This window comes from Rhipicephalus microplus, chromosome 5 (genome assembly GCF_043290135.1).
Source record: "Rhipicephalus microplus isolate Deutch F79 chromosome 5, USDA_Rmic, whole genome shotgun sequence".
Classification (NCBI taxonomy): Eukaryota; Metazoa; Arthropoda; class Arachnida; order Ixodida; family Ixodidae; genus Rhipicephalus; species Rhipicephalus microplus.
Genome location: NC_134704.1, coordinates 46,244,176 through 46,269,495, shown reverse-complemented (window position 1 = coordinate 46,269,495; position 25,320 = coordinate 46,244,176). Strand labels below are relative to the sequence as shown.

Below are 25,320 nucleotides of genomic sequence, written 5' to 3'. Positions count from 1 at the left end.
CGTGTGCGCGAGACAGAGTAGTGACGGCATGATGATGTGTCTCTCCGTCAATCAGCTCTGATAGTGGGAATCAGGCATGCTGGATTGAAAATCCGATTTATTATGCGTCTCAAACGGAACGTAACCGTATGGTGTTTGTGCCAGTGTTTGAGCGCGTGATATTGTTTCGATGATTTTGACAGGAGTGGCTGTTTATGTGTAATAAGCGGCGTGTGCGAAGGCTATGGAGCTTACGCATATCGCAGCCGTGTGCATTTGTTTCTGAGTGCAGTGCAGTGAACGTTTTAGCTATTTCAGCCGAGCGGGACGGTTAGTTTTTTTTTTTTTTTCACTTCCTTGCCTACCCCTAACTGGTATATGTATACCCGTGTTGTAAAAATTCTTCTAGTCATCTGTCAAAGAGTACGTCCATCATTTGTAACTTCATTGTTGCATATTTATTTCGTTGAACGTGTATAAAGCTTTACAATGTATTTCTCTTGAATCAATCCGTCAGGGTCTCGTTGTTTTGCACGAATTGCACACTACATCTATGTAACACGGTAATCTTTCTCCAAACTCACTTCTGGCTCAAAAACATGGGCTGTGGGCCCCATGCCCATAGTTTTGAAAACACACTACATTTCATTTTTTTCTACAACACGGTTACACAGTTGTGCCAAAGTCCAAAAATTTGGTATTCACCACCCGTCAAGAATTCACTGCTCTTATAGTGGGGGCTAAACCAAGCAGACATTCATGTTGTTGCCAATCATGATTACACATCCTGTCATTGCGGTTTTCGAATATCTTACAATTACTATAACTCTTATCACTCTGGTGCACAGACTATAAAGTGGTGCATCACTTTACCAGACATTTCTTAGCTGCACTCCAGAATGTTGAACTCGGATCTGGAAACAAATGCACCAGTTCCTCGATTTTGTCAAAGCTCTTTTGCGGTCAATCGCTAGTAAAACCAGCAGGAGCATAAAGGCAGCTGAAACAACTGCCAAACATGCGAGTTACCTTGGAGTGAGCCGAGCAAAAAAAATTATTTTTGAAATGGTCTATGAAAGGGGCAATGACCTTCTGAGAATTTAGAAGTATGCCATTCACTGGGGGTGCCACTTAACTGCCTGGAAGAGAGTAATGCTGGCGCACTGCATGAAACCACAGAGCACAGTCACATCAACAATATGCTGAACCATTTTCCAAGTCACCATTGAATAACCTCAGTATCAGAGTTGATTGCTTCATGAATCAATTTGGAAAAAATTTCTTGGATCCACCGACGCTGAACGGAGTTACAGGGATTTGTCGCATGCTTCAAGTGCCGTCTCCCTTTTCTCCTCCTGATGACTGCACTGAAAGCTACTCAGTGAGGGATGGCACAGGGGAAAGAAGTTACCATCAGTCCATGTCACGACCTTCAAGGTGTGTGATGAAACGTGATGGCTTCCCATCATTTCAATTCATGAGTGCAAGGTGTGGCTTTTGTATAGAGTTAGCACGCCTGTAACAAGAAGCGAATTTTATCTAAATTACAATCTTGATTCCAGTGGCACAGAACAAGCAGCATCTATCGAACACGCTATAATTTTCTATAATTTAGGTGGTGCAATTAAAAGAAGTGCATGCCACTTCGTCTGTCGCAGACTGCACTCGGTTTGTATTTTTATTTGCAGCACATCAGGTGCATGCGTGCACCTGTGCGTGTACACAGTACGTATACCGTGCTCAGGGTTCTACAAAAAGAGCGGCCTTTCTCTCTTCAAGCCACTACTTTTGCAAAATAAAAAAAAAAATGCATTCTGTTCTAAATATCTGTCACATGTAATTTCTAAGGTTACTGCATTGATTTTGCATCATACATTTCGTGGTCATGTAAACGACGGCACGATTTTGGCGAAAGTACACTTGGCGAGTGTATATCGCTTTGACGTATGGAAGGGCATACTTTTTAAACAAGCCTCTCCTCACTTTAACCTTGGCACTTCTATGCGTTGGCCGGTCTTATATAAGCATGAGCTATATGGCTTTGCTGCCATTTGATGTCAAGTTTTTCTCCAAGTCACGTCAAACATTTACAGCATGGAAAAACACTGACAAATAGATGCTTCCTTTTTCACTCTCAGTCTTTTCCGCAGTATAAGTTATTTTGTGCTATTAGCACTCGCTTGCTCAGACGTTCAGGACTGTGGTGCTAACAGAGCGATGTTGATCATTAATAGCTCATAGCGATCTGCATGGACACGTCAGTGTTAAATTAATAGAACTATTTTCCCAGCATTTACACGATCTAAATTTGATGCTTAACTTGTGAAAGGCATGGCGCAGAGGTTCATAAACTTCAACAACATATCAGTCGTACTTGAATACCTCATTTTCCAAGTTTGCAGACCCTTTTCCCAAAAAGCAACACTCAAGCATTAACACTATGGTACAAAAGAGCTCCCCACAAAAATTGCTGAAGTGAGCCCTGGTGCTGCAATTGTTGCCGAGGAAGTGAGGGTTAGTGCATGGATAGGCATCACATTTGAAGCCTCTGCTGGGGCTTAAAATTCAGCACGCTTTGATGATGTAAATTTTCTAGCACACGTGCGACTTCCATAAGCGTAGCAAGGAAACTTGAGTCTTCACACATTCATAGTGAATGTTTAGGAGCAAAGCTCCTAAGGCCCACACACTGCCGTCGAAGCTCGCTGCGCTGGGCAAGTGTGCCAAGCAAAACAGCAGGTGTGTGTTCCAGGCCCAGCGGAAGTGCAGGTGCGGCGGCAGATGGCTCGCACTGCGCCCTGTTCACAGTCTTGTTAAGTCGTTCCTGCCATAGAGCGCAGCAGACATTCTCCCTACCCTGCCGCCTTCATGAAAGCCAGCAGCGAAATCGGGCGCATAGTTGTTAGCATCTCACTCCCAAGAAGCTTCTCATCAGCTGTATTGGTACACAAAACTACTGCTAGTTCTTTTATTTCAGATGCTGTAGTTGAAAACTGTCAATTTTTAAAAACTGATAGCCATTTCGTGCGAGAAGTGAGTGCACAGTGCCTTTCACTCCCGTGCTGACCAAGCCGCCACACCTGTGAGATTTCTGCGAATAGTATCATACAGTTCACCATACTTCTCAACTCAAAAAAAAAAAAAAAAAAATGTCTGCACAGCCTGCAGCCATTGTTGTTCTGCCACGTAGAATTTGCATAAGGGCTCCGTCCAACAGCATTTAGCATTTTCATGACATCAAGCATTTCTTAAGTGTTTCAGAGAGCAGTCTTTTCCATTTAGACTTGCATTTTTGTAGCTAACTTTAAGTCGGAACTAGAATGTCCTGGTGAATTTCGTCGGGTATTCCAAATTGTTGCTTAGCCAAAAGTAATGTTTTAGGTACAAACGGCAAATCTTTAATTTCTAGTATGCATTGTGTTTACAATAGTCCAGAAGAAGTACTTGTGTTTAAAGTGGAAACCAGCTAGCATTAATGTCTTTCACAGGTCAAGTACTTGTGTTTAAAGTGGAAACCAGCTAGCATTAATGTCTTTCACAGGTCAAGGGCAAGCGTGCTGGGGTGTCATTTTTTTTAGTGTTGTAACCCACTACAGTAGTTTTTTATGCAAGAATATGGCATACCACAGTGACCAGGCATAACTGTGCTGCACATTCAAAGAGCTTTTATTTGGCTAGAGCAACAGAAGGGGGGCAGCTCTCGTCCAATGACAACAATCGCATAGATGTCAAGCGCACACACACACACACCCTCCAAACCATAGGCTACGACATGCCACCAGCTGCAATGCACCGATGCCTGAAAGGGGTGGGGAAGGAGGGGGGTTTGTTCACATTGTAAATGCTAAAGGCCATTCATTTGTACATAAATATAGTATCATTCAGAGGTCAACTCCCTCGATACCCATGCAATACACGTAGGTGCTACCTTCGACACCCGCCAAACGATGCACTTGGGTCGACTCGTGACGAGATGGCAGTGCTAGCGACGCTACGGGCAGTTTGGCAAGTTGAAACGTGCTCGAAAGAAACGGACACCGGGAAAATGCACCAGGAATTTCGCCCGCGAGAAAGACAACCATAAAGACCACAGGAAAGTCTCTGGCAAAGCACTGTCACAATTTGTCACGTCCGACTTTATATAACTCTGTCACGAGCAAAAGCCTTTCTTCAAAAGCGCATTTCCTATGCCAGCTCAAATGGCCATGCCACAACATTGTGAGCCAATTCTTGCACGCCGCATTTTGGCAAACGTAACGGAAAGCTGTACACTGATGTCGATACAGGTGCACCCTTTAAACTCTCAAACAAACCGACGGTACCAGGTTGCGTAACCCTCGACTAAAACTCTAGATACTTTTTCAATGCCTTTGCAAGTGCATATAAACTGCCATACAATCGCTCAATGAAGATGACACTTTTCGGGCTTAAGCGCTCGCAAACAAAGCAATCTGTAAGAGCAATGGGGCAGGCGAACATAGTGGCTCAAAGACACTCCTCTAATGGCTGTGCACGTGTCATCATTATCAGCACGAGGCAAGGCAACTCAAGGGCCATGCACACTACTCTTGACAGAAGCAACATATCTTGACTGCTGATTCGCCCTCAAAGAGCCCTCCAGCATTCACAACGATATCCTTTGACTATGCATCAGTCACTGGTGCACTCACAAAGGAGACACGCGATTTACATCACAGTTATGTACATCTTTGAAACTTTCAGGCTAGGTAGCTTGGTAGCTCTTAAAGTCCGTTTTTTTTTTTTTAGCTCCAAGGTAGGGTTTTATGTACCTTACGCGACTGACCATCGCTGAGAAGTTTAGGCAACAAAATAGAGTTGCGTCTTCAAAGAAGCACCGCAGCTGACATTTTACTTTTTTTCCTCAGTGTGTCTGTGTAACTGTGTAAGCACCAGAAATACATTTAACAACACCTGCCAAAGCAAGCAACAACGTGGGTGAGAACCCAATCCTCGAAATTGGGTTTGCGCGATCCTCATGCTTAAGCTCCCACGCAAATGCAGCTTACGGGAAAGGAGAAAATAAGAAAATTGACGCTGCTTCGCCAGGGAGATCTTGACAATTTTTTCGGGATCCAAAAGAAACTGAGGGTAACAAGCGTCCAGGAGGGCTTTTTTGCAGAGTCGCATGTGACATCTGTCCCAAATCAAGGTGTGGACGTCGCCTCGCGACAGCTTCTTGTGACCATTCGACTAAACCCTCCTGCATTCCAGAGCTTGCATTAACTCAAGAAAAACAAACTAACAAAAGAATATTTATAAAGAGAGAAATACATTCTACCACATTGAAACTGAATATGTCATATGTGGCCACAAGATGCACCCAGACGAGGGCACGGGTATCAACATCGCGTAAGGGGTAAGAAAGGAGAAAGGTGAAAAAAAAGAAACATTTACGAGTACAAACACGACATTTCAAGATTCAAGTGAGGGAGGCAGGCGCTACGAAACAAAACTACCTCTTCGAGCATTTTAACTGGCTGCCAGCAAAGATTGGGGAACGGGAATGCCGCATCAAAAGGTCACAGGCACTTCAAAGCTGTCTGAAATGTTAGCACTTTCCACGTGAGCAAAAAAACTGAACACCACTGGCCTTTTTTAAGTTTCGCCCTTAACGAGAAGTTCTTCTCAACAACGTTAACTCGCAATGTAATGTCAATGAGGCACTGCAAAGACAAATGGGGTGCCAGAATCAATCTATCTCTCGCACCAACGTGAGCACTTGGAAAAATTATGGATATGGTTACTCAGTGAACATCCCTTGCTTACTTTTGAGGCGATTATTTCGATGCCTTTGCCGATTTTTCCCGCTTCCACTATCACTGATAAAGCCTGGCGTCACAGCTCCCAAACAAAATGACAAAAGTCACAAACATACAAATTCGTGGGCTTTCTGCCGCCCCGCTGAGGTGTTCAAATACCTTTGCCTCATTCCTTTCTTCTACTTCCCCTAAGCATCAAGCTAGCAAGAAATGAATAACATAAAGCTGCAATTTATTGTTTCAGCATCTGGAAAGAAAAACCAAAATTCAACAAAGGGAAGAAAAAAAAGGGAGAGAAACGAATGGGCCACACCAACAGTTCAAAACACATCCCTGGAAATCTCTCAAGGCCTGGTCTTCTCACTTTACTCTTCCATGCAATGAATGCCACTTCATATACAACATGTAGTATAGATCACAAAGAAAATCGGATAATGAATGTACATGCCCATATATATATATATATATATATAGATCACACCCACAATCTTATTTTTAAAGCTCTGACACCTAAGGTCGATATGCACATATACACAGTACATACATACAGAAAAAGAATAAAGTCTGTAGTCGGTGATATTCGAGCAGCGTGTCTATACACGTCGTGGCGTGCGGTGGATTTGGTGCTTGCTACCCTGAATAATTCACATTCACAAAAAAGAAAAAGAGAAGCACTCCTGTACACGTGTATAGCTACTTGGGTCAAAATGAAAATTGGAAGTGATCTCTCTACCCTACAGTGACCTAGAGCAACACACACACTCGCATACATTCTTGATTTACATTACACATTGAAGAAACACAAGGGTCAACCACACACTGTTTTACAGTATAGCAGCATTGTTATGAGCAGACAGGCATGCATGCCACACACACAAGTCATCTTCCAGCCGAAGAAGTGGACCAGTCCCCACTTGCCATCACCGCAGAGTTCCCATCTCTCCTAACCCAAACTGGCCGGCTGCCCTGATCACCACCTAGAAGCTCCAGTACTTGACTAGTGAGTCCAAAGAAAGAAAAAAAGACAGAGAGACAAAGAGAGAAAGAGAAAAAAGAATGAAGGTAGCCCCGGACAGCGTAAGAGTGACTACGAAAGGTGGCCTTCACGAACGGTACCCAGAAACATTGCGCAGCCCCTCGGATTTGGTGAAGTCTATTTCGGCGTAGGAGAAAGAGGGCCCTTCCTCAGTGGCCGTGTCTATGCCAGCAGCGTTGGGAGCGCGTGGCGAGCGCTGAACCGCACTTGGCGCTCCATCTTCCCCACTGGGAGGTGCAAGATCTAGCGACGCGTAATTGAGCACTCGTTCGGCGGGCGCCTCAACAACAGTGGCGGCACCTCCTTTGAGAGAAATGTTTTCGTAGTTGGCCTCGGGCGGAACCTGCTGAAGCACTGTGGCAGGCGGCGAAGGGTCTGCGAGACCTCGCAGCTGCACGTAGGACGATTCTGCAACAGCGAGCGGCGCCACTCTCGTGACGCTGGTGGAGCCTTCGGCTGGCAGCTTTAGGCCACTGCTCCAGAAGGAGGATCCGTTGGCACTGGACGTCGTGGGCGTTGAGTCACCGCTGCTAGACACTGGCATCTTGACGTGCTGCGTCCACTTCATAGTCTTGCTCAGGTCCAGGTTCACGTACTCTCCCAGCTGCTGGCTTTCAGGCGAAGCGGGACGCAGCGACGTGGTTGTCGTCGGAAGCACGTGGTAAGATGAACCAGGTTTTCCCTTGGAAACCGTGCCGTTGGACGTGCCAAGAAACGCCACGCCCTTCTTAGTCATTTCCGTGGCAACGTACTCGCTGTCAGTCTTGCACTGGTTGAGACCGTTAGATGGCAGCGAACTGGACATTGACACAGCGTTGTCCTCTCTGAGAGCTTGCTGTGTGGTCGAGCTCCTCCGAACCATACCAGTATAGCTGCTACTCCGTCCGCCTGGGTGGTTCTCTTTACCCAAGTCTTCTTTACGCTGCCTGCTGCTCGAGGGTACGCTCACCTTCCTTTCCGTATGCTCCGAGCCGGTGGAGCTGGTAAGCGAGTGCTGGTAGCTGCTGCTGCTACCAGCGCCAGACTCCGAGCCAGTAGTCATCACCATGTAGTCGTCAAATGTCTTGGTGGTGCTTGGAGTGCTGGCGGTGCTGAGCTTTCGAATGGCCTCAGACGTTTCGGGTTGCTTCATGCTAGCGGGTGGAAGGACGCTGCTTTTTTCAACCACAGGTGTGCTGCTGCTGCTCTGACCGAGGTCGCTACGGTCGTAGTTGATCTCCATGAGGTCCTCGTTGTAGTTGAGCGCCCGTGGTGCCTGTTGGGAGGATGATGCATCCTCTTGCAAAGTGGGCACACTGGATGACTTCTGACCCTCGAGCCGCTGCAAGGCATTCGTGTCGATGTCGGCGTCCTTCTTCAGGCGACGCCGCATGGCCATCGGTGCCACCTGGCTCCCCACCGAATATGCACGGACGCGAGACTGGTCTAGATGGCCTGACAGGGAAGTCTTTTTGACCTGCGAGAAGGAAGGCAGTGGCACTGTCATTCACACGAGCGAACAAAACGACCATCAAAAATGAAGCTTCGAGAAATTTCAGTAGAATACTATTGCTGCAATTCTGACTTCAAGCCCTCTAAGCAAACACAAAGACTTTGCTTTAAAGTGGCATTCTTTATCAGTACCGTAGTGGCAGAAAACAAAATCTAAAATTCTTCTCTGCAGTTGAACATCATAACTGCAAAATTACCAAGGCCATTTTGTATGAGATTTCCCCAAGATTGCCAATAAGTGTAACACGAATATGCCTTGATTGCTCTACTACAAAAAAAAGCCCCACAGCTCTAAGTAAGCTTTCTTAATAGACGGTCAAACAACATTATACACACCTGCAGTGTCAATAATGCTTTGTAAGTTAAACATACCTGGAGACCAATGAGAACAGTAAAAAAATTAGGGAAGCTTTTCTAGAAAAGTTTTCTTGCTCTGACCTGCTAATATAAACATATAATATGTCAAGATGTCTATGTGATAGCATTGCCTCAAACCGACACATGCTTATTTGCAACACTTAAAATTTGTTATGGGATCCATTCAACAAAATGAGGTGAAATTTGCAATCACCACTGCACTCGCATCTCGCTGTAGCAACTACAGCACGTATGTCGTATTGCCCTAGACACAGCAGGTGAATAAACAATCGAATTAATAACATGCCACACACACATACCTGCTGCCTACTGCCAATTGAATAAGCCCGCACAGGCTTAATGAATGCTTCGGCATCGTCTTCTGATGGAGAAAAGTAGGACTTGACCTGCATAAAGGATGTGCACAAACAACTCTTAGGGATTCGTTGCAAAGTGTTGCAATACGAACACTATCCACTTCAATGAAGACGAACCAAACAAGAAATCTGGCAATTTGCACTCATTATTTGGCATTTCCAACTAGCACAAGACACCATTCTGAAATATGATCTTTCACGGCTAACTTGGGGCGGGCCATGATAATAAAGGAACACTAAAGTGCAAAAAGATTTTTCATGCATTAGTAAATTATAATTTCACAATATAGAAAACACCAGTCTTACAGCGACACGACAATTGGTAAGGGAGAAACCGCGCGAAAAGAAACTGCAGGGGGAGATGCCACCTTGAGATTCCTGAACCAAACACTGCGACGTCATCAATTTTTTTAGGTGTCTACTGGGTTCTATGTAGCTCCTAATCGATAAAATTGAGGTACATTGTAATCTGTGGGTGCCTTAAACTTAGCATACGAAGTCTCAGAAAATTTGAACGAGCCAATGTCGCGAAATATGAACATAACATGGTGGAATTTCTTGCATCATGCGAGCAGATTATGGTGCGAAATTCAGAAACGGAACACGAACCCTGATTTTCTGCGCTAATGATGAACTTATGACAAAGAAACTTACGATATCAAAATTATTAAAGTGCAGTTTATCAATCTAAAACAACCCATTGTTTCTCTTTGGTATCCCTTTAAAAAAGGAAGTGTTGGCAAAACATGAAGATGCAACACAGATGCAACAGCTGAAATAAATTTTGGAGCAATTTTAGGAGCAGCAATACGTTACTTTTGGAGCACGAAAATCTAAATTTGAGGCAGCTTATGAGAAAAAAAATTCCTTAAGGGGCGAAGCTCCTTAAGGCGTGGGTCTGTCCATCCTCGGCATATGTATGTAGCCACCTCTGGTTTAGTTCTTGCATTGTTTACTAGATGGTGTGGCTGCCTCTAGTTTACTTCTTCAATTGTTTACTAGATGGCGGGGAGCATTGTAATAAAATCTGTTCGCTGTTGGTGCGTGCTCTGAGTTGCCCGATGGATAAGGCCGCAGAGCGGCGGCAGCCCGTGCTCGCAGACAGAATCCCGATGTGCGAGACCACGAGGCAGAAGTGCTCCATGAAGCTGCGCACCGCCGCCGCCAAGATCCTCCCGTATGAGAGCGGGAGGCCGAAGCGTGTCGTCTGGTTGCGCGCCGCCGCCGCCAAGATCCCAGCGTTCGAGAACGTGAGGCCCAAGCGTCACGGCAACGGCGCAAGCACCCTGCCGTATATACACACACACAGCGTTTCTCACATCTTTCTTGATGATGTAGTGGGCGAACTTTCACTGAAGAGTCACGGTTTTACCGATGATTTCCCCACAGGAGCTTGGCCCACTCATCATCATTCACCCCGTGGATATGCTGTGATTTTTTTTTTATCACAAAAGACCAGATTTGGAGCAGTATAAAAAAGAAGTGTCTCAAAAACTGCACAAACCATTCTACATCCTCTAAATACCATAGAGTGAATATGAACACTGCTATTTCATTAGAAGTATTTAGAACCACCCCATTCGGCAAACAATCATAAAATGCACATTGGCATTCGCCACGCCTGTCAAATTTTTGAAAAACTCTGAAGATTGAAATGTAGATTTGCCATGTTGACGACCTTGAGATTTGAGAGATTCGTAGAACTGAGGAGTAGAGGTGGTGAAAAAAAGTGGCACAGTTTTTTTTTATTTTGTAGGGCTGCAGCAATATCATACAAAGTCAAAAATAATTGCCAGTAACATTTTTTGCGATCAGATATTAGTGCTCATAATTATGTGGCGTATACAAGCACGAGTATTTGAACAAAGTGTGCTATGTCCTGTGACTAGTACTAACAGCCCCTTCCAACTCTTAAAATGCTATTCCGTAGGCCACCAGTGTACTAAGGCGAAGGTGGCTTAACTCTTTCCTTACCGCGCAAAAATGGTTGTAGTAACATTTTTTGCCGTCAGATATTAGTGCTCATAATTATGTGGCGTATACAAGCACGAGTAATTGAACAAAGTGTGCTATGTCCTGTGACTAGTACTAACAGCCCCTTCCAACTCTTAAAATGCTATTCCGTAGGCCACCAGTGTACTGTGGCGAAGGTGGCTTAACTCTTTCCTTACCGCGCAAAAATGGTTGTTTTTCCGGGAAGATCGTTTTTGCCAGTTGGAAAAGTACTCCAGCATGCATTGCAGCGTTCGAGACTTTAAACAATGAAATGCTCTTTCCAAAAAATGTATGTTGTAGAGGAACAAAAATATTTTAGAATGAATAAAAACTGAACAGTGAAGAATTTTCGGTCACAAGCTGGTAAACACTACTATAAAAAAACACTATATATGCAAAAATATTCAAAACAAAAAAATTCAGAATATAAATTTTGTAGATAAATGACCCAGGGATAGTATAAAAAATAATGAATGTTGCACAAAAATGTTTCTTTTCACATAGACAAAGAAAATCAGAACCGAGGTGCTGCTTCGTTGCTCATGCCATGCAGTGAAGCATGGCATGTTTTATTTATGTAAGACAGAAGTGTACTTGTACACCTTTTCTCAGTAAATTTTTGTTGTGTTGCAATAAGAATCTCCTGGTGTTCTAATAGAGATAGATGGATACCTGTGATGTAAATAATCCCTCTATATATGAGATATCCAATGAACTTTGCTATTTCATCTAGCGTCACCTCTTTCCTTGAGCCACCGTACACCGCATAGGTTGGTGTTTTAATAAATGCATCCAAGCATATTTCTTTTTGCATTTTTGTGCATATAGCGTTAATAAAGAGACAATACCGCGCGCAGTTCTAAAAAGTTTCGCACTGCTCTGTAGTCAGGGACCAAGAGGTGCTCCAGGGGCCTTCTTGTTGTTAGGAGAAGCTCTGCAGCCAGCACACAGTGCCCCAGTGAAGTGCAGGCCACACATGTAACCAGAGTAACTATAAGATTGTGCGCAAAGGTCAGAAGCCATACACACTTGCAGCGAAGGAAACTTGATGTAAACAAAACAAACCCATGAACGGCAGTGGATGTATCAGGCTGATGCAAAACATTGTCACCATAAAACTTGAAGCTGAGGTGCTGTCATCCTCAAACGCTAAGCTCGTCGTCACTCAATTCAGGTCGAATTGCAAGACAGTTTCGAGCAGCGCATTTGTTTTTCAGCACTAATGCGCATCCATGCGCATAACGACGACATCATAGGAGTGACTAGTGACACTAGATGCGACCCTGTGTCTGATATAACAATGAAAGCAAGACTAAAGCTGCTGGAAACTGTCATAGAAGGCCACCTCAACACTGTAAACACGCGGCAGACTTTCGCAAATATTTTTTGTAGAACAAATTTTTCCCGACTCCTCGGAAGAGCGTTCTATTGAATATATGGTATAAATGTTTCACTATCATTACTGCTCAACATAGTCAAACTGCAAAGCAGACACTTTAATTTCATATTTGGCTTGCAATGATCCTTTTCAATACAAAACTTCAATGTTACTGTACCATAATCTTGAGGGGCATGCACTTCAGTGAAGTTCACCAGCCTAGTGCAGTTTTTCAAAAATACACGCACATTGGTTCGCGCAAAGCTCTGTCAAAAATCACCATGCAGCCAAAACGGGAAAATTCAAATAGATTTCGAAAGTTGAGTGGCTGGACTAACTACTAGAAAGTGCTGGGTGCACGACAAACAAATTTAGCACGCCGAAATTGATGATTCGAAACCGTCGATCACCGGTGATCAATTTGGATAGGCATGGTAACGGAAGAGTTGGGGGAGCACTGACATCAAATTCACTCATGCCAAGATTTTTGCGTCAATGTGCGTGTGTGTGAGTGAGTGAAAATGTATTAAAAGGCAGAGAGGTCGGCCCGAGCTAGTTCGCTCTAGCCTGCTACTTTACACAGGGGATAAGAAAAGGGGGAAGGAAACGAATAGCTATAGACCCCGCAGCAACGATTCACAACCTAAAACGCAACTGAGGGATAAATAACTATCACTTTTATTGATCCATATCACTGGGATCTAGCACTGTTCAAAAAACGGCCGGCAATCCCGCCATTTTTTAGCGCTGGTAGTACCAGCAGTGGCGCTACTTCGCGGTCATCTCCAGATCACGCCACAGCTGACCACTTCTCCACAGAAAAGAGCGACGTCAGGCCCGACTGGAATGGCCTTTCCACTGATCTCGCCACCATAATGTGCCACTCAACATTTACACAAAATGTCACTCGTTTCTTTTCCATTTGAATACATTACATTGTTCCTATTGTGCCACTAGTTCTCACTTTGTCTTCTTTTTTTTTGGCAATGTGTTACGCCTGTTAATATGTATACTGATCCTGCACATGTATTATTTTTTTTCTGTATTGGTTACCCCTGTTCATACGTGTACCCATCCTGCATATGTATTACATTTGTTATATGTTTCCCACCCCTTATATAATACCCCCTCTAGGGGGTCTTTAAGGGGAGACGCGGGTCGAAAAGTCGCGTTTTTTTTCCAAATTTCACCTTTTCTGTTTTTTGTTGCTTTATCATCTTTATACATTATATTTTGACATCTGAAAATATCACAGCGAAATAAGCATCAGAAGTCAGTGAAAAACGCGTCTGAGTGAGCGGCAGTGACGCGCGGCATCACGAAATTTACACAAAACGGGCTGCTGTTCGCGTGCTCGCGGGGCCGCGAAGAGAGCTGTCCGCCATATTGCGGCCGCTGGCTCGTGTAGAGTTGTCCTTACTCTCCACGATCCCGGTTCTTGAAGTCTCGTACGTTCACGAAAAATCTAAAAAAAAAGCAACAAAAACAGTCTTTTCCCGCCGTTTCAAACCGCGCGCCACTAACGCAGGGCCGCCATTGGCTGACAGCACCCGTGTTTTCTTGCCGTAGTTCGCTTCACTGTTTTCCGGAGTTATTTTTCGCTGTTTTCGTGCGATGGCAAGCCCGAAAAAGGCCGTTGCCGACCATCGGAAATACAGAAGTAAGAACAAGTTCAGAGGGAAGCGGCGGAGGACGTACAAGAAAGCCACCGCCAACGAAAATGTCCGCGACGGGCCAGCGGCCGGTAGGCCTAACATCGACCACGGCAACGTCGACCATGGCAACTGCGACGACGAGATCAACGCTGCAGTGAATTTTGTGAGTGCATCGCAGAAAAAGATCGCGTTATTCGAAAACGACGTCAGGCCGAATGCCGATCGTGCCGAAAGCGTAGTGCTGTGCGAGTTGGGTGCATTGACGGCCGTCGTCGCAGGCGCGGCATGCCCCGTTTGTCACGAGAGTAAACTCGCAGTTCGGGCACCGAATAAAAAGCGGAAAGGCCTTTCGGCGTTTCTGGAGCTACACTGCGAGAATGCGGAGTGCTCGGAGAGCATCCTTTCGTCCGCGTACTCGTCGAAGCGGGTCGCGTCAGATGGCGGCCGCGGTGCAAGCAGAAGCTACGACAGCGGGAGTTCGCGTGACGCCTTTGCCGTGAACCTGAAAGTGGTGCTTGCAGCGCGTGCCGTCGGTATCGGGCATGAGCAACTTTCACGATTTTGTGCAGTAGTTGGATTGCCAAACCCTATGCACCATAAGACCTTCCATGCTATCGGCAAAAAGATTCACAGTGCGGCAGTGAAGGCTGTCTGTGAAAACATGCAAAGGGCACGCAGCGTCACCAAAGAGGTGGCTGGTAACAGTGACGTGCCAGTCATGTTTGACGGCACATGGCAAAAAAGAGGCCACAAAAGCCACAATGGTGTGGGAACTGTAGTGTCCTTGGACACTGGTTTGTGCCTGGACTATGAAGTGCTTTCCAACTTCTGCCTGGCGTGCAGTTTGCATAACGACATGGGAGGCGATGAAGAAACATGGCAGGCGTTTCATCATCCCGTTTGTGAGAAGAATTGCGACTGTTCTTCGCATGCCATGGAGGCCGAAGCTGCAGTGCGCATTTGGCAGAGGACTGTGGACTATGAGACACCCCTGCGGTTCACCATCTTCCTAAGCGATGGAGACAGCAAGGCCTACAACGGGGTCTGTGATGCCAACGTGTACCCTGACACTCCAATTGAAAAAGAGGAGTGCACCAACCACGTGGCGAAACGTCTGGGCACCGGCCTGCGGAAGCTGCCAACGCCACTTCCACGAGGGGAGAAGCTGAAGGAGACCACCATCCAGAAGCTTCAAACTTACTTTCAGGTGGCCATTGTGAACAATCGGGGAAATGTCCACAAGATGTACACTGCCATATGGGCCTCATGTTTGCACTCGTGCTCAACAGACGGTGCTGGAAGTCACAAGTTCTGTCCTGCAGGCCCAGACTCGTGGTGCAAGCACAGACGTGCTGAGGCGCAGGGCCAGCCTGCACCGTGCCACACCCCCCTCCTGACCAAGGCCCAGGGTTTGGCAGTCCTCCCAATCTACAAGCGTCTCACAGATGCGAAGCTGCTTGCCCGGTGCCTCCACGGCAAGACACAGAACGCGGCCGAGTCCCTGAACAGCAAAATATGGCTGCTGTGTCCAAAGACCCGGTTTGCTTCCCGGACTGCTGTGGAAACAGCCACAGCCATTGCAGTCCTGTGGTTCAACCGGGGCCACGCGAGCTTTGAAAAGGTGCTGGAAGAGCTTGGGGTGCTTCCTTCGGAGGCCCTGGTTACCCTCAGCGACCGCCGAGACAGCATGCGCATGCACAAGATGAATGTGCGTCAGACCGCTGAGGCGAGGGCACACCGTCGCAGTGCAGCCAAGAGGGCCCGGGTGGAAGAGTCCTGCCGCACCAGCCGGGAAGGGAAAACCTACGGTGCTGGAGAGTTTTAGACAACTGATATTCCCTCTGGACATGTGTGTATGTGTTCAGCACAAGTTTCGTGCTACTGCGTTTTTCATTTTTGTAAATACAGACTTTCAAACTTTCAAACGCGTTTTTCTCATTTCGCAATTTTGGCCAATTTGCATTTTTTGCGGGAAGTGTTTCGGGCACTTAGAATGGTCATACGACGACGAAATTTGGCACACACATTGAGGAGAGTGCGTAGGGTGCCGACATCTACTTGAATCAGCACAACCTATCAGCTGTAAATATCTATTAATAAATTTAATGGTGGTCGAGTGGAAAAAAAAGGGTACTTTGCTACACAGATGTTTTTTTCATAGTTTCAAAGTTGGAGCACAATTTCTAGCTAGATATCGGCACTCTAAGGCTAATAGGGAGCAAAAGGAGCCATTGAACAACTCTCTGCATGAACATTTAGTATGCGCGAAAGTTCCCGGAAAACTTATCAAGTTTCACCATTACTTGAAACACAACTCCCAAACTATTGCACTTATGTAAAAACTGATTACAGATTTGGAATCAGGAGGAAAAACTGCATCAGTGGTCCAATTTCTGAAGCTCTAAGTTGAATAACAAAAAAAAAGTGCTTTCGAGGAGCGTCTCCCCTTAAGGTAATAAAGTGAAGTGAAGTGAAGCTGCTCCGCAAACATTTCGACATATTCAGTCATGCTTTGTCACCTGCATTGCTGTCGTCCCCGTACAAAGTGTCGACTCGGGTTCAATACGATAGTCTGGAGCTTGAAATCCCCGCGATTTGTGACTTATTTTTGCTTCGATCGACCTTTTGCAGAACCGTGATTTTAAAATGAACGCAGTTCCAAGCAGCACTGCAGAGGTGCCTGAGGATGCACGCTTCAGCCATGTTCGCTCGTGTGCCTCAGTTAGCTATAGTGGTGTGTTTTGTCGTGCAAAGCATTCCGGTATACGCAGAGGGGTCAATGCAATATAGCTACCGCGAATGAGCATCAGCGGAGAAATAGAATACGTTTCCTGCTTGTCAGGTTCTTTTTTGCGCCTACAGATGGCCCCATCTATCCAGCGTTTCGCGGTTAACACGGTATTACCACTTTTTATGTGGACGGAGAGTCTACAGATGAACTAAACTTCAACGATACCTGCGTGTTACTTGTTAGCAATGATACCTGACTGAACGTTCTTCCGCATTTTAAAGCTTGCTTTTGCATTTGATGTATAACACGTGATATGAAAAGACACCCCGATTGCGATTTTTCCATGCTTCGAACTAGACGACTGCAACTCACAACGTTTCCCCGACATGCTGACTGACAAGCACATGTTTAATCATGCTCTTTTCTTTCGATATTCTTTTAAAGGTGGTTTTCATTTTGATGATTTCACGTAATCATTCAAACCGGTGCGATGAAGATCAGACGCGACGAGCCACGGCCGGGCTAGACTGCACCTGCGCGCGCTAGCCTGGCCGTGGACAAGCGAGTGGGTTTCTGCACTTTGGCGCCAGTCGGCGCCACGATAACAACACTCGGATCGTACATATCATCGCTACTAGGACATCGTCACTCAGGATGGTATTTGTGGAATGTATCACACTGAACACGTAGCACTAGTGTCGATTTCGCAGGGCAGTCTATTTTCTGTTTTTTCTCTTTAGCTTTTCTAAGCTGTTTGACATCGAATTAAAATAACTTCCACGCGACAGATAATGTTCAAATTCGGCCAAGAAGACCTATGCATACCAAGCTATCAAACGATGGCCACATCTCGATCTTGAAATTTGATTGATTGATTGATTTGTGGGGTTTAACGTCCCAAAACCACCATTTGATTATGAGAGACGCCGTAGTGGAGGGCTCCCGAAATTTAGACCACCTGGGGTTCTTTAACGTGCACCCAAATCTGAGTACACGGGGATCTTGAAATTTGATGTCAGCGCTCCTTTAAGAGGGGGCATGTAGCTTTGGAAAACCAACTTTCTCTAAACTTAGTATATGTTGATGAAAATTGGCACTGCATTTCCGATAGAGGCGGAAATGTTGTAGGCCTGCGTGCTCAGATTTGGGTGCACGTTAAAGAACCCCAAGTGGTTGAAATTTCCGGAGCCCTCAACTACGGCGTCTCTCATAATCATATGGTGGTTTTGGGACGTTAAACCCCACATATCAATCAATCAATCATGCCTGCTTTAATTTTTTTGCTACACGAAATTCTTGTGTTGCGATTCTTTTTGCAACCTTCACACTAGGCATACTCTAGGGGTGAACAAACAGTCACATCGTAAAATTGCAAAGAGTCAAACTAAGAAAGAAAGTGTGTCACGACATATCGTATTTACTCGCATAATCCTCGCACTTTTTTTCCCAAAAAACTCATGGAAAGTAGGGGGTGGGATAATTACGCAGGAAAAATTTTCCGCGGAAAGGTACAGCGCAAGAAAAAAAAAAAGAAAATGGCCACAAATTGCAGTTTTTCCACAAGCAACTAAAAGCTTCAAAAAGTGCTAATACAAGGCTTACCTTTACAATGAAACTACATGTTCAACCCAAATCAAGGTTTATTTGCACAGACTAAAGTCACTAGCTAAGAAGTCTCTTCGTCGAACTACTCGGAGCCCGAATCAAGACTGCCATCTTCTTCGCTCATAGCAGCGTCATCGGACTCATCGCCAGCTTCAGCGTGGTCTCCCTCGTCGTTTTCGTGGACTACGTCGTCTTCCGTCTTGTCCAAGGCGTTGGAGATACCAGTCTTTTTGAAGCTGGGGACGATAATTTCTGGCGAAATAATGAACCATGCCTCGATTACCCACGAACAAAGGATCTCCACTGACGGCTTCTTTATCTTGCCCCCGGGAGTCATTGTGTGGTCGCCTTCGGCCATCCAATTCGAATACAGCCTCCGAACATTATCCTTGAACGGCTTGTTCAAGGATACGCCAAGAGGCTGCAACATCGAAGTCAGACCGCCTGGAATGACAGCGAGGTCAGTCCGCAGCTCCTTCAGGTTCGCCCGAACGGAGTCGACCAGGTGACCGCGGAAGCTGTCGACAACCAGCAGCGACGGGTAAAGAAGTACTCCAGCGCGTCATCCCCAAACAGTTTTTACCCAGTAGACCATAAGGTCGGGGGTCATCCACCCTTTCTCCTGTACATGCACGTGTATTCCAGGGGGAAACTTGGCCTTCGGGAGGGTCTTCCGCTTAAAAATAATAAATGGGGGCAGCTTCCGCCCGTCCGCTGTTACGGCGAGCATGATGGTGCACCTCTGCTTCTTGGCGCCCGTCGTTCTAATATGCACACTCCGCACACCCTTCTTCTCCACCGTTGTGCTTGGCAACATGTCGAAGTTGAGCGGAGTTTGATCCGCGTTTCCAATTTGTGAGAGCAGAAAGTTCTTTTGCTCCCGAATCCTAATCACAAATCGATGAAACTCGATGACCTTATCATCGTACGCCGAAGGTAGCCGTTGACACAAAGTCGTCCGGTTCCTGAGCGAAAGTCCACTTCCGCGCATGAACCGTGTGGCCCACCCGTTACTCGGGCGGAAATCTCACGCCGGGATGCCTTCCTTCCGGGCAATTATGCGCGCCTGATTTCTCAGCAGCTCGATCGAAACGGCACACCCGTCCGCGCGTCGACTCTTGATGTATTCGAGTAGTGCCGCCTCAACCTGTGGGTACCTTCCAGTCTTAGGCCCACGGAAGGCCTTGCGTGACTTGTTTGTGGCTTTAAGCTGTTCTTGCTGCCGTCGCCAGTAGCACACACAGAACTCGTCCACGCCGAAGTGCCTGCCGGCGGCCCTGTTGCCGTGTTCTAGAGCACGGTCGATTACCTTTACCTTGAAATTAGCTGTATAGCTCTTGTATTGGCTCATCGCGTAGCCGCAGAAAGGACAATGCTAGCCACAGATCACAACTGCGCTAACTCAGAACACCGCACCACAGATCGCACTACTAACACTAGCGCCGTGCCACAGAACGCCGTCACACGCCGTGCCACAAGTGCTACTACGCAACTTGTGGCTTGGTTTGGATTAGATTAGAGCTCCGTTCTAGCAAGCTAGTAATTGTTTCTCTTCCCTTTTGAAACAACAAGGCACGCGTATTGCGCCACAGGAATAAAAGTAAATAAATAAATAACTGGTCTATTCGTCCACTGGCCAGGCGTCAGTTTCTTTAATGCGCGTCAGAATTTCCTCAAACGCTCAAACACACACACAAGCAAGCGCCCAATAGTCCGGTGTAAGTCGAGCCGAGCCAAGGCTAGCTGTCTTCCGCACCTGCTCGATGGAGGAAAAAATAACATGATCTGCTCCATTCACGTGGTTTAAAGTTATCTGACAACGGCACTTGGATGTTTACTCTGATAACGGCACATGTTGGATCACTTTAGTTTGCCCCCGACTCATCGAAATCGAGTGACGGGTTGCGGGTGCGCGGGGTTTAAGAAGAGGAGGGTGTGTGGGGCGTTTCCCTGGCCGATGTGTTTTCTCGGCCCCTCTGTTAAGCTGGTCCCAGCGTAGCAGGAGAGTCTTCGTGGAATTTACCCGGTTGCAATGGGTTTCATCAGCATGCATGATGCATAAGAGATGGCGCTAGGCTAATGGGTGCTATTATCATCATTGCTCAAAGCAGCAGACGACATCTGCTGCTGCGATTTTTGGGGTGGGATAATTACGCGAGGAAAAAAAAAAAATTGCATTTTTGTTGGCCGATGTTGGGGGTGCGAGGATTATGCGAGTAAATACAGTACATTGAAGTGTAAGGAATATTGCAAAAAAAAAAGTAAAGATAAGCCAAACGGTTACGAAGAAAATGGCTGTGCAATCTCAGCAGGTAGGCGAAAAAAAAAAAAACCTTTTGAGAAAACGGCTCGAGAAGTTTTTCCTTGCCTCCACTTATCTAAAATGCACCGGGATCATAGTTCTTGGTGTCCTTTGTGATGCGGGGCCACTTAGGCATTTGATTCTTGCTTTGGTGCGCTTTTGATGCATTTTTTTTTTCATATGTGATCCTTTTCTGCAGCTCTGTCAATGGAGTGCTTTCCCGGTTTCAAGCAGAGCGATGCACAAAACTCTCGATAAGAATGGAGAGTGCTAGAGTTGTACTTGCAGATGGCCTCATTCACAGCTGTTTCGGGGGCAACCAACAAAGTTCTTTAGGAAGAATAGACCAAATTACTGAATGGAGACTCTCAGCTGCGTTTTGGGTTTTCTTGCCTTGGCAACAGCTTAGCAACTGAGGGTCAGAAAGGCGTTGGTAGACTGGCAGCAGTGCAGCTGCAACATGTGCTACCAGTTTATACTTGTGCGGTGGTAGAGCCTTGCCTTCAGCTTCTGCAGCACGGTACTTGCACCAGCTCAGTGGTCCAGGCGGACACAATTCATGGTGCGGCTATTCATCTCTCGAGGTGATGTGATGAAACGTCGCCATTATGGCTCTTCGCATGTCATACACTTCAGTGTTGTCACGAATGGCCATCCCATAATAATTAGTTAGTCTTTTAATCAGTTCTTGAGTCAGGCTGCCCTTTCCTCCAATTTTTCTTACTTCTTGCAACAAGTGTTCACAGATCTGAACTCATCTTCTTTTTTACATGGTTTATGCAATCTTCTTTTGCCAATGGAATGAAGCCGTATGTTCTTTCTTCAGATAGAGCCAAGAAGGTACTCGCCATCACAAACAATGAATGTGTACCGGAGGTCGTTTATCTCCAGCGACCTTCTGAACAAAATTAGTGCACCCTTGACCTTCATTCAGCCTGAATTTACATTGGTGTTTTTTTTTTTTGACAAACATGGGCCTCTTTCCAATCCTTATAGCCCTCATCATTTTCTTTTGGCCCAAGTGTGCAGCCATGGCATCTGTTGGAGAGAACGACACAGTCAAGCATCAAACCAGTGTAGAACTCGATAACTGTGCCTACACCGATGTGAGATGCATGACCACGTGTCATCTATGTTCTATCATGCACTACTGTGACATTTTTTTGTAAATGTCTGCTCCATTTGGCTGTGAACAGGGTGCACAGCTGTCACAGAATCTGCAAAAACACTCTCTGCAGCCATTTCATCGGCAGATTTGAACTTTGATTTCAAATGTTTTTGAAAAGTTTTGTGGTGTAGGCCCCTATGCGACACGTTCATTATAGACCATAAGTCATTTAGACCAGTTGCACCTTTGCCAGTGGTCTTGATGGCTTGCATAGCACGCATATTTACATCAAAATCCATGCCCCCCTTCATTCTTGATGATGACCACTCAGTGGACACAATGCCACAGCTATTGCAGCTCAATATCATTCGTGCTGCCAAACCATGCCTTGTCCCCAAATGAAGACTGAGTTCACACTGAAAGCATTTTGGGCACAACAAATCTTTATATAAGGCATTTATTGCTGCTATCTGTGCAAGCGAAAACTCTTCCGCCAGTTTCACATCAATGCATTGCTCATTCTCCCCAAGAAGCTTCATTTTTCGCTCAGTTGCCGAAACGGATTTGAGCGAGGCTTTAACTGCCTCTGCGCGCTCACGAGAGGCTTGTGGCGATATGTAACGAGGCTCTAAGCGAGCTTGAATTGTACTGGCAGTTACTGATGGCATTTCATGTATGCGCGATGAGCACAACCGTGAGTCCGAGAAGTCGTCAACCGAAGAGCACAGAGCAAACGTTGAGCAACAGAGGCAGCACTGGAAGCTGCCGATGTTTTCTTTTTCTTGTTCGGTAATTTGCGCTTACGACTTCCAAATTTATGTAATGTTCGGTACTTTCTCTTACACCGTGGCCGATCCATGATCGCTGGCAACAATCTATGGCGAAACCGTGCTGCCCACGACCGAAATATCCGCTCAGCACTTCAATGGCGCGCTTGATTGGGCGAAAAGTAGACAACGGGAGGCGCGCATGCGCGCACATGTGAGCGAAGAATTTGCGCCGTTGCCAAGGGCAACTGTTCAGGAGACCAATGGCGCTCCTGCGTTTGTGTCACGTGGCTCACGCAGCCAGTCAGGCTTCAGCGTGGGACTTTTGAGACTTTGCTTTTTATGTGTTTCTTCTTGCCTACAGACGGTGGCTGATGCGAGAAACTTGAAGCTGGAGGAACGCTCTTTCAGACGAGACAAAGAAGGCGGCTCTCGGTTGCCCCGTTGCCATGTTACCGTGGTTTGAAAAACACGCTCTTTTTCACGACTCCTGCAATTTTATGCATCGAATCAGGTGACAAAACAATATTTTTAAGCACTTGTACCCGATTTTTGAGAATGATATTTTAGAATCTGAGAGATAACAGGTTACGGAAATTGAAAATCGGAATTTCGAAAAATCGCTTTTTTTGGCCATTTTTTGCGATTCGACAGCCGTTCCTCGAAAAAACTTTTTTTATTTGTAGTCATAAACACTTGAACATTTTGTTATTATTATAGTTTTTCATGAAGATTATGCAATAATTTTCTTGTGTAGCTGCTATAGTTATTGAGTTACGCCATGCACAATAGCAAAAAGTTACATGTTTTGCGGGTACTCTTTCATGTACTTAACTTTCAGTAAAAGCATTGTCTCTGATCCTGTTTGACTCTTGGTAGATTGTAAATTGCAAATATCTATCCAGATATGTCACAGAAATATTAGAACCAAGGAAAAATATCGTATTGAATGACTGATTATTTTTCATCTCCCTTGAAACAATAACCTAATATTTTCACAACTAATTCTCGTAGGCATTGCAATTTCAAGTAAATATTTGCATTTTGCATGTGTTGAAGAATATGCGTGCCAAGTTCTATTATACAATAAGTATGAGTGTCTAAAAGGCTGCCTGGAAAATGTGAAATTGTCAAAAGAAATAAAAATGAGAAAACAAGTTTGAAAGTTTGGAAAGTTTGCATTTAATAGGAAACCATTTTTTTTTGCATCAAATTCCATACTTACATACTTACAATGTTGTTTCCCTCTGGTTATTATAATGTGTACTTCCCATGCCCCTCCTGCTTGGGCCCTTACCTGGGCCTGCAGTATGTCATAAATAAATAAATAAATAAATAAATAAATAAATAAATAAATAAATAAATAAATAAATAAATGGGGGCACAATGAAAAGCATCGTGCACTGAATGCTCGGAGGACCGAGAATCGCACAGAATTGTGAAAGTTGGTCGTGGCATGCGCCTATAGCGCATGCTGCCAGAACTGCCTTCAATGTTTACGGCAAAGCTATCACGCGAGCTGCTGCTGTCGAAACGAGCGCTCGTCCTTTGGTCCCTGGTCGAAGTAGTACGCCTCGACGCGTGCGTGAATGAAAGCGTAGATTCAGGGCGATCGGTATTTTCACAGCACAGTTCGAAGAATGCAAAAGCCCTTTGCGCTTTTCAGCTACCTCGGACGCCGAGTTCCCATTCGCGGCATGTTGAGCATTGCGCAGCCGCCACAAGGGCAGTCAGCGCACCGATTTCGCAAAGCAGCGTGTTGGCAGTAGCAGCACCTACTGGTCTACATTCACTCTCGAAGAATCCGCTCTTCATTTGGATACACTGACGAATTCCACGGCAGCGGCTATTTTACAACCACTGTCGCCGCGGGGTTCGGTGTCAGTTAAGCCTATCTGAAGTCGGGCCATTGGTCGGCGGTGGCATCGGCGTTCGCTGTCGCTTTAGGAAGCATTCGACGTCGTTTCTCTCGATACTTGGGGCAAATTCTGAACTTTCGATTATTTAGACTGCGCTTCTCGGGGCTTGCCATGACGCAAAACTGCACCGAACAACTCGATTGAGACATCCGAGGCTTCGCTCTTATGGGGGAAGGATAGGAGGGGGAGGAGACGGAACGCACCGCCGACCGATGGCGGCCTCGAGCTGCTTGTTGCAATATTTAAATTGCGTAACCTAAGCGTTGTTTATCTTGTTCTGGATCATTCTTCGTGAAGATACGAGACTGGCTACTAGTCGATTGTGAAGAGGAATGCCTTCGCAGCATGCGTGCACGATTGCAAATGGCGGCCAACGCGTCGTTTTTTTGCGACAGGACAACGCGAACTATGCCATTTTTGGCAGCTTTTGCGCATTTCTCACGTCACCGCTCCCTACTTGGAAGCATTTTTAGATCATTTCTCGTGCGAATTTGAGCTTGATATTTTCAGAAGTAAAAGAATATAGTCCAAAGATGCCAATACAACCGGAAAAAAAAAAGTGGGAATTTTCCAGAAAACCGCGACTTTTCGACGCGCGTCTCTTCTTAAGTGGCTTTTGTTAGAACAACGCAAAGAAATTTTCAAACCGCTACACTACCCTACCCCCTTTTATTTTCATGATGGAGGTTAGGGGCCCAGCTTCTCGGCTCTCTTGCAAGGGGCATTTGACTAGATAAAGTAACACCGGAACGTGCCCATTGGCTTAGCAGCCCAAACCTCAACATCTCGCAAACCTCGGCATCTATGCAAGGCTGCACACTGTCAATGACAAATTTGATG

At 45.8% G+C, this 25,320-nt stretch overlaps 1 protein-coding gene across 2 annotated transcripts in view; it reads right to left on the bottom strand.

Annotated features, from left to right (window-relative positions):
• Positions 1–6,771: 6,771 nt before the first annotated feature.
• chico (insulin receptor substrate 1 chico) overlaps positions 6,772–25,320 on the bottom strand; it is a 56,501-nt gene continuing 37,952 nt past the window's right edge. For both annotated transcript variants that reach the window (XM_037425608.2, XM_037425609.2), the window contains 2 exons: positions 8,964–9,050; positions 6,772–8,251 (listed from right to left, as the gene is read on the bottom strand). In XM_037425608.2, the coding sequence (XP_037281505.2) occupies positions 6,863–8,251; positions 8,964–9,050 (1,476 nt within the window). In that variant the 3' untranslated portion in view covers positions 6,772–6,862. The remainder of the gene's footprint in view (positions 8,252–8,963; positions 9,051–25,320) is intronic.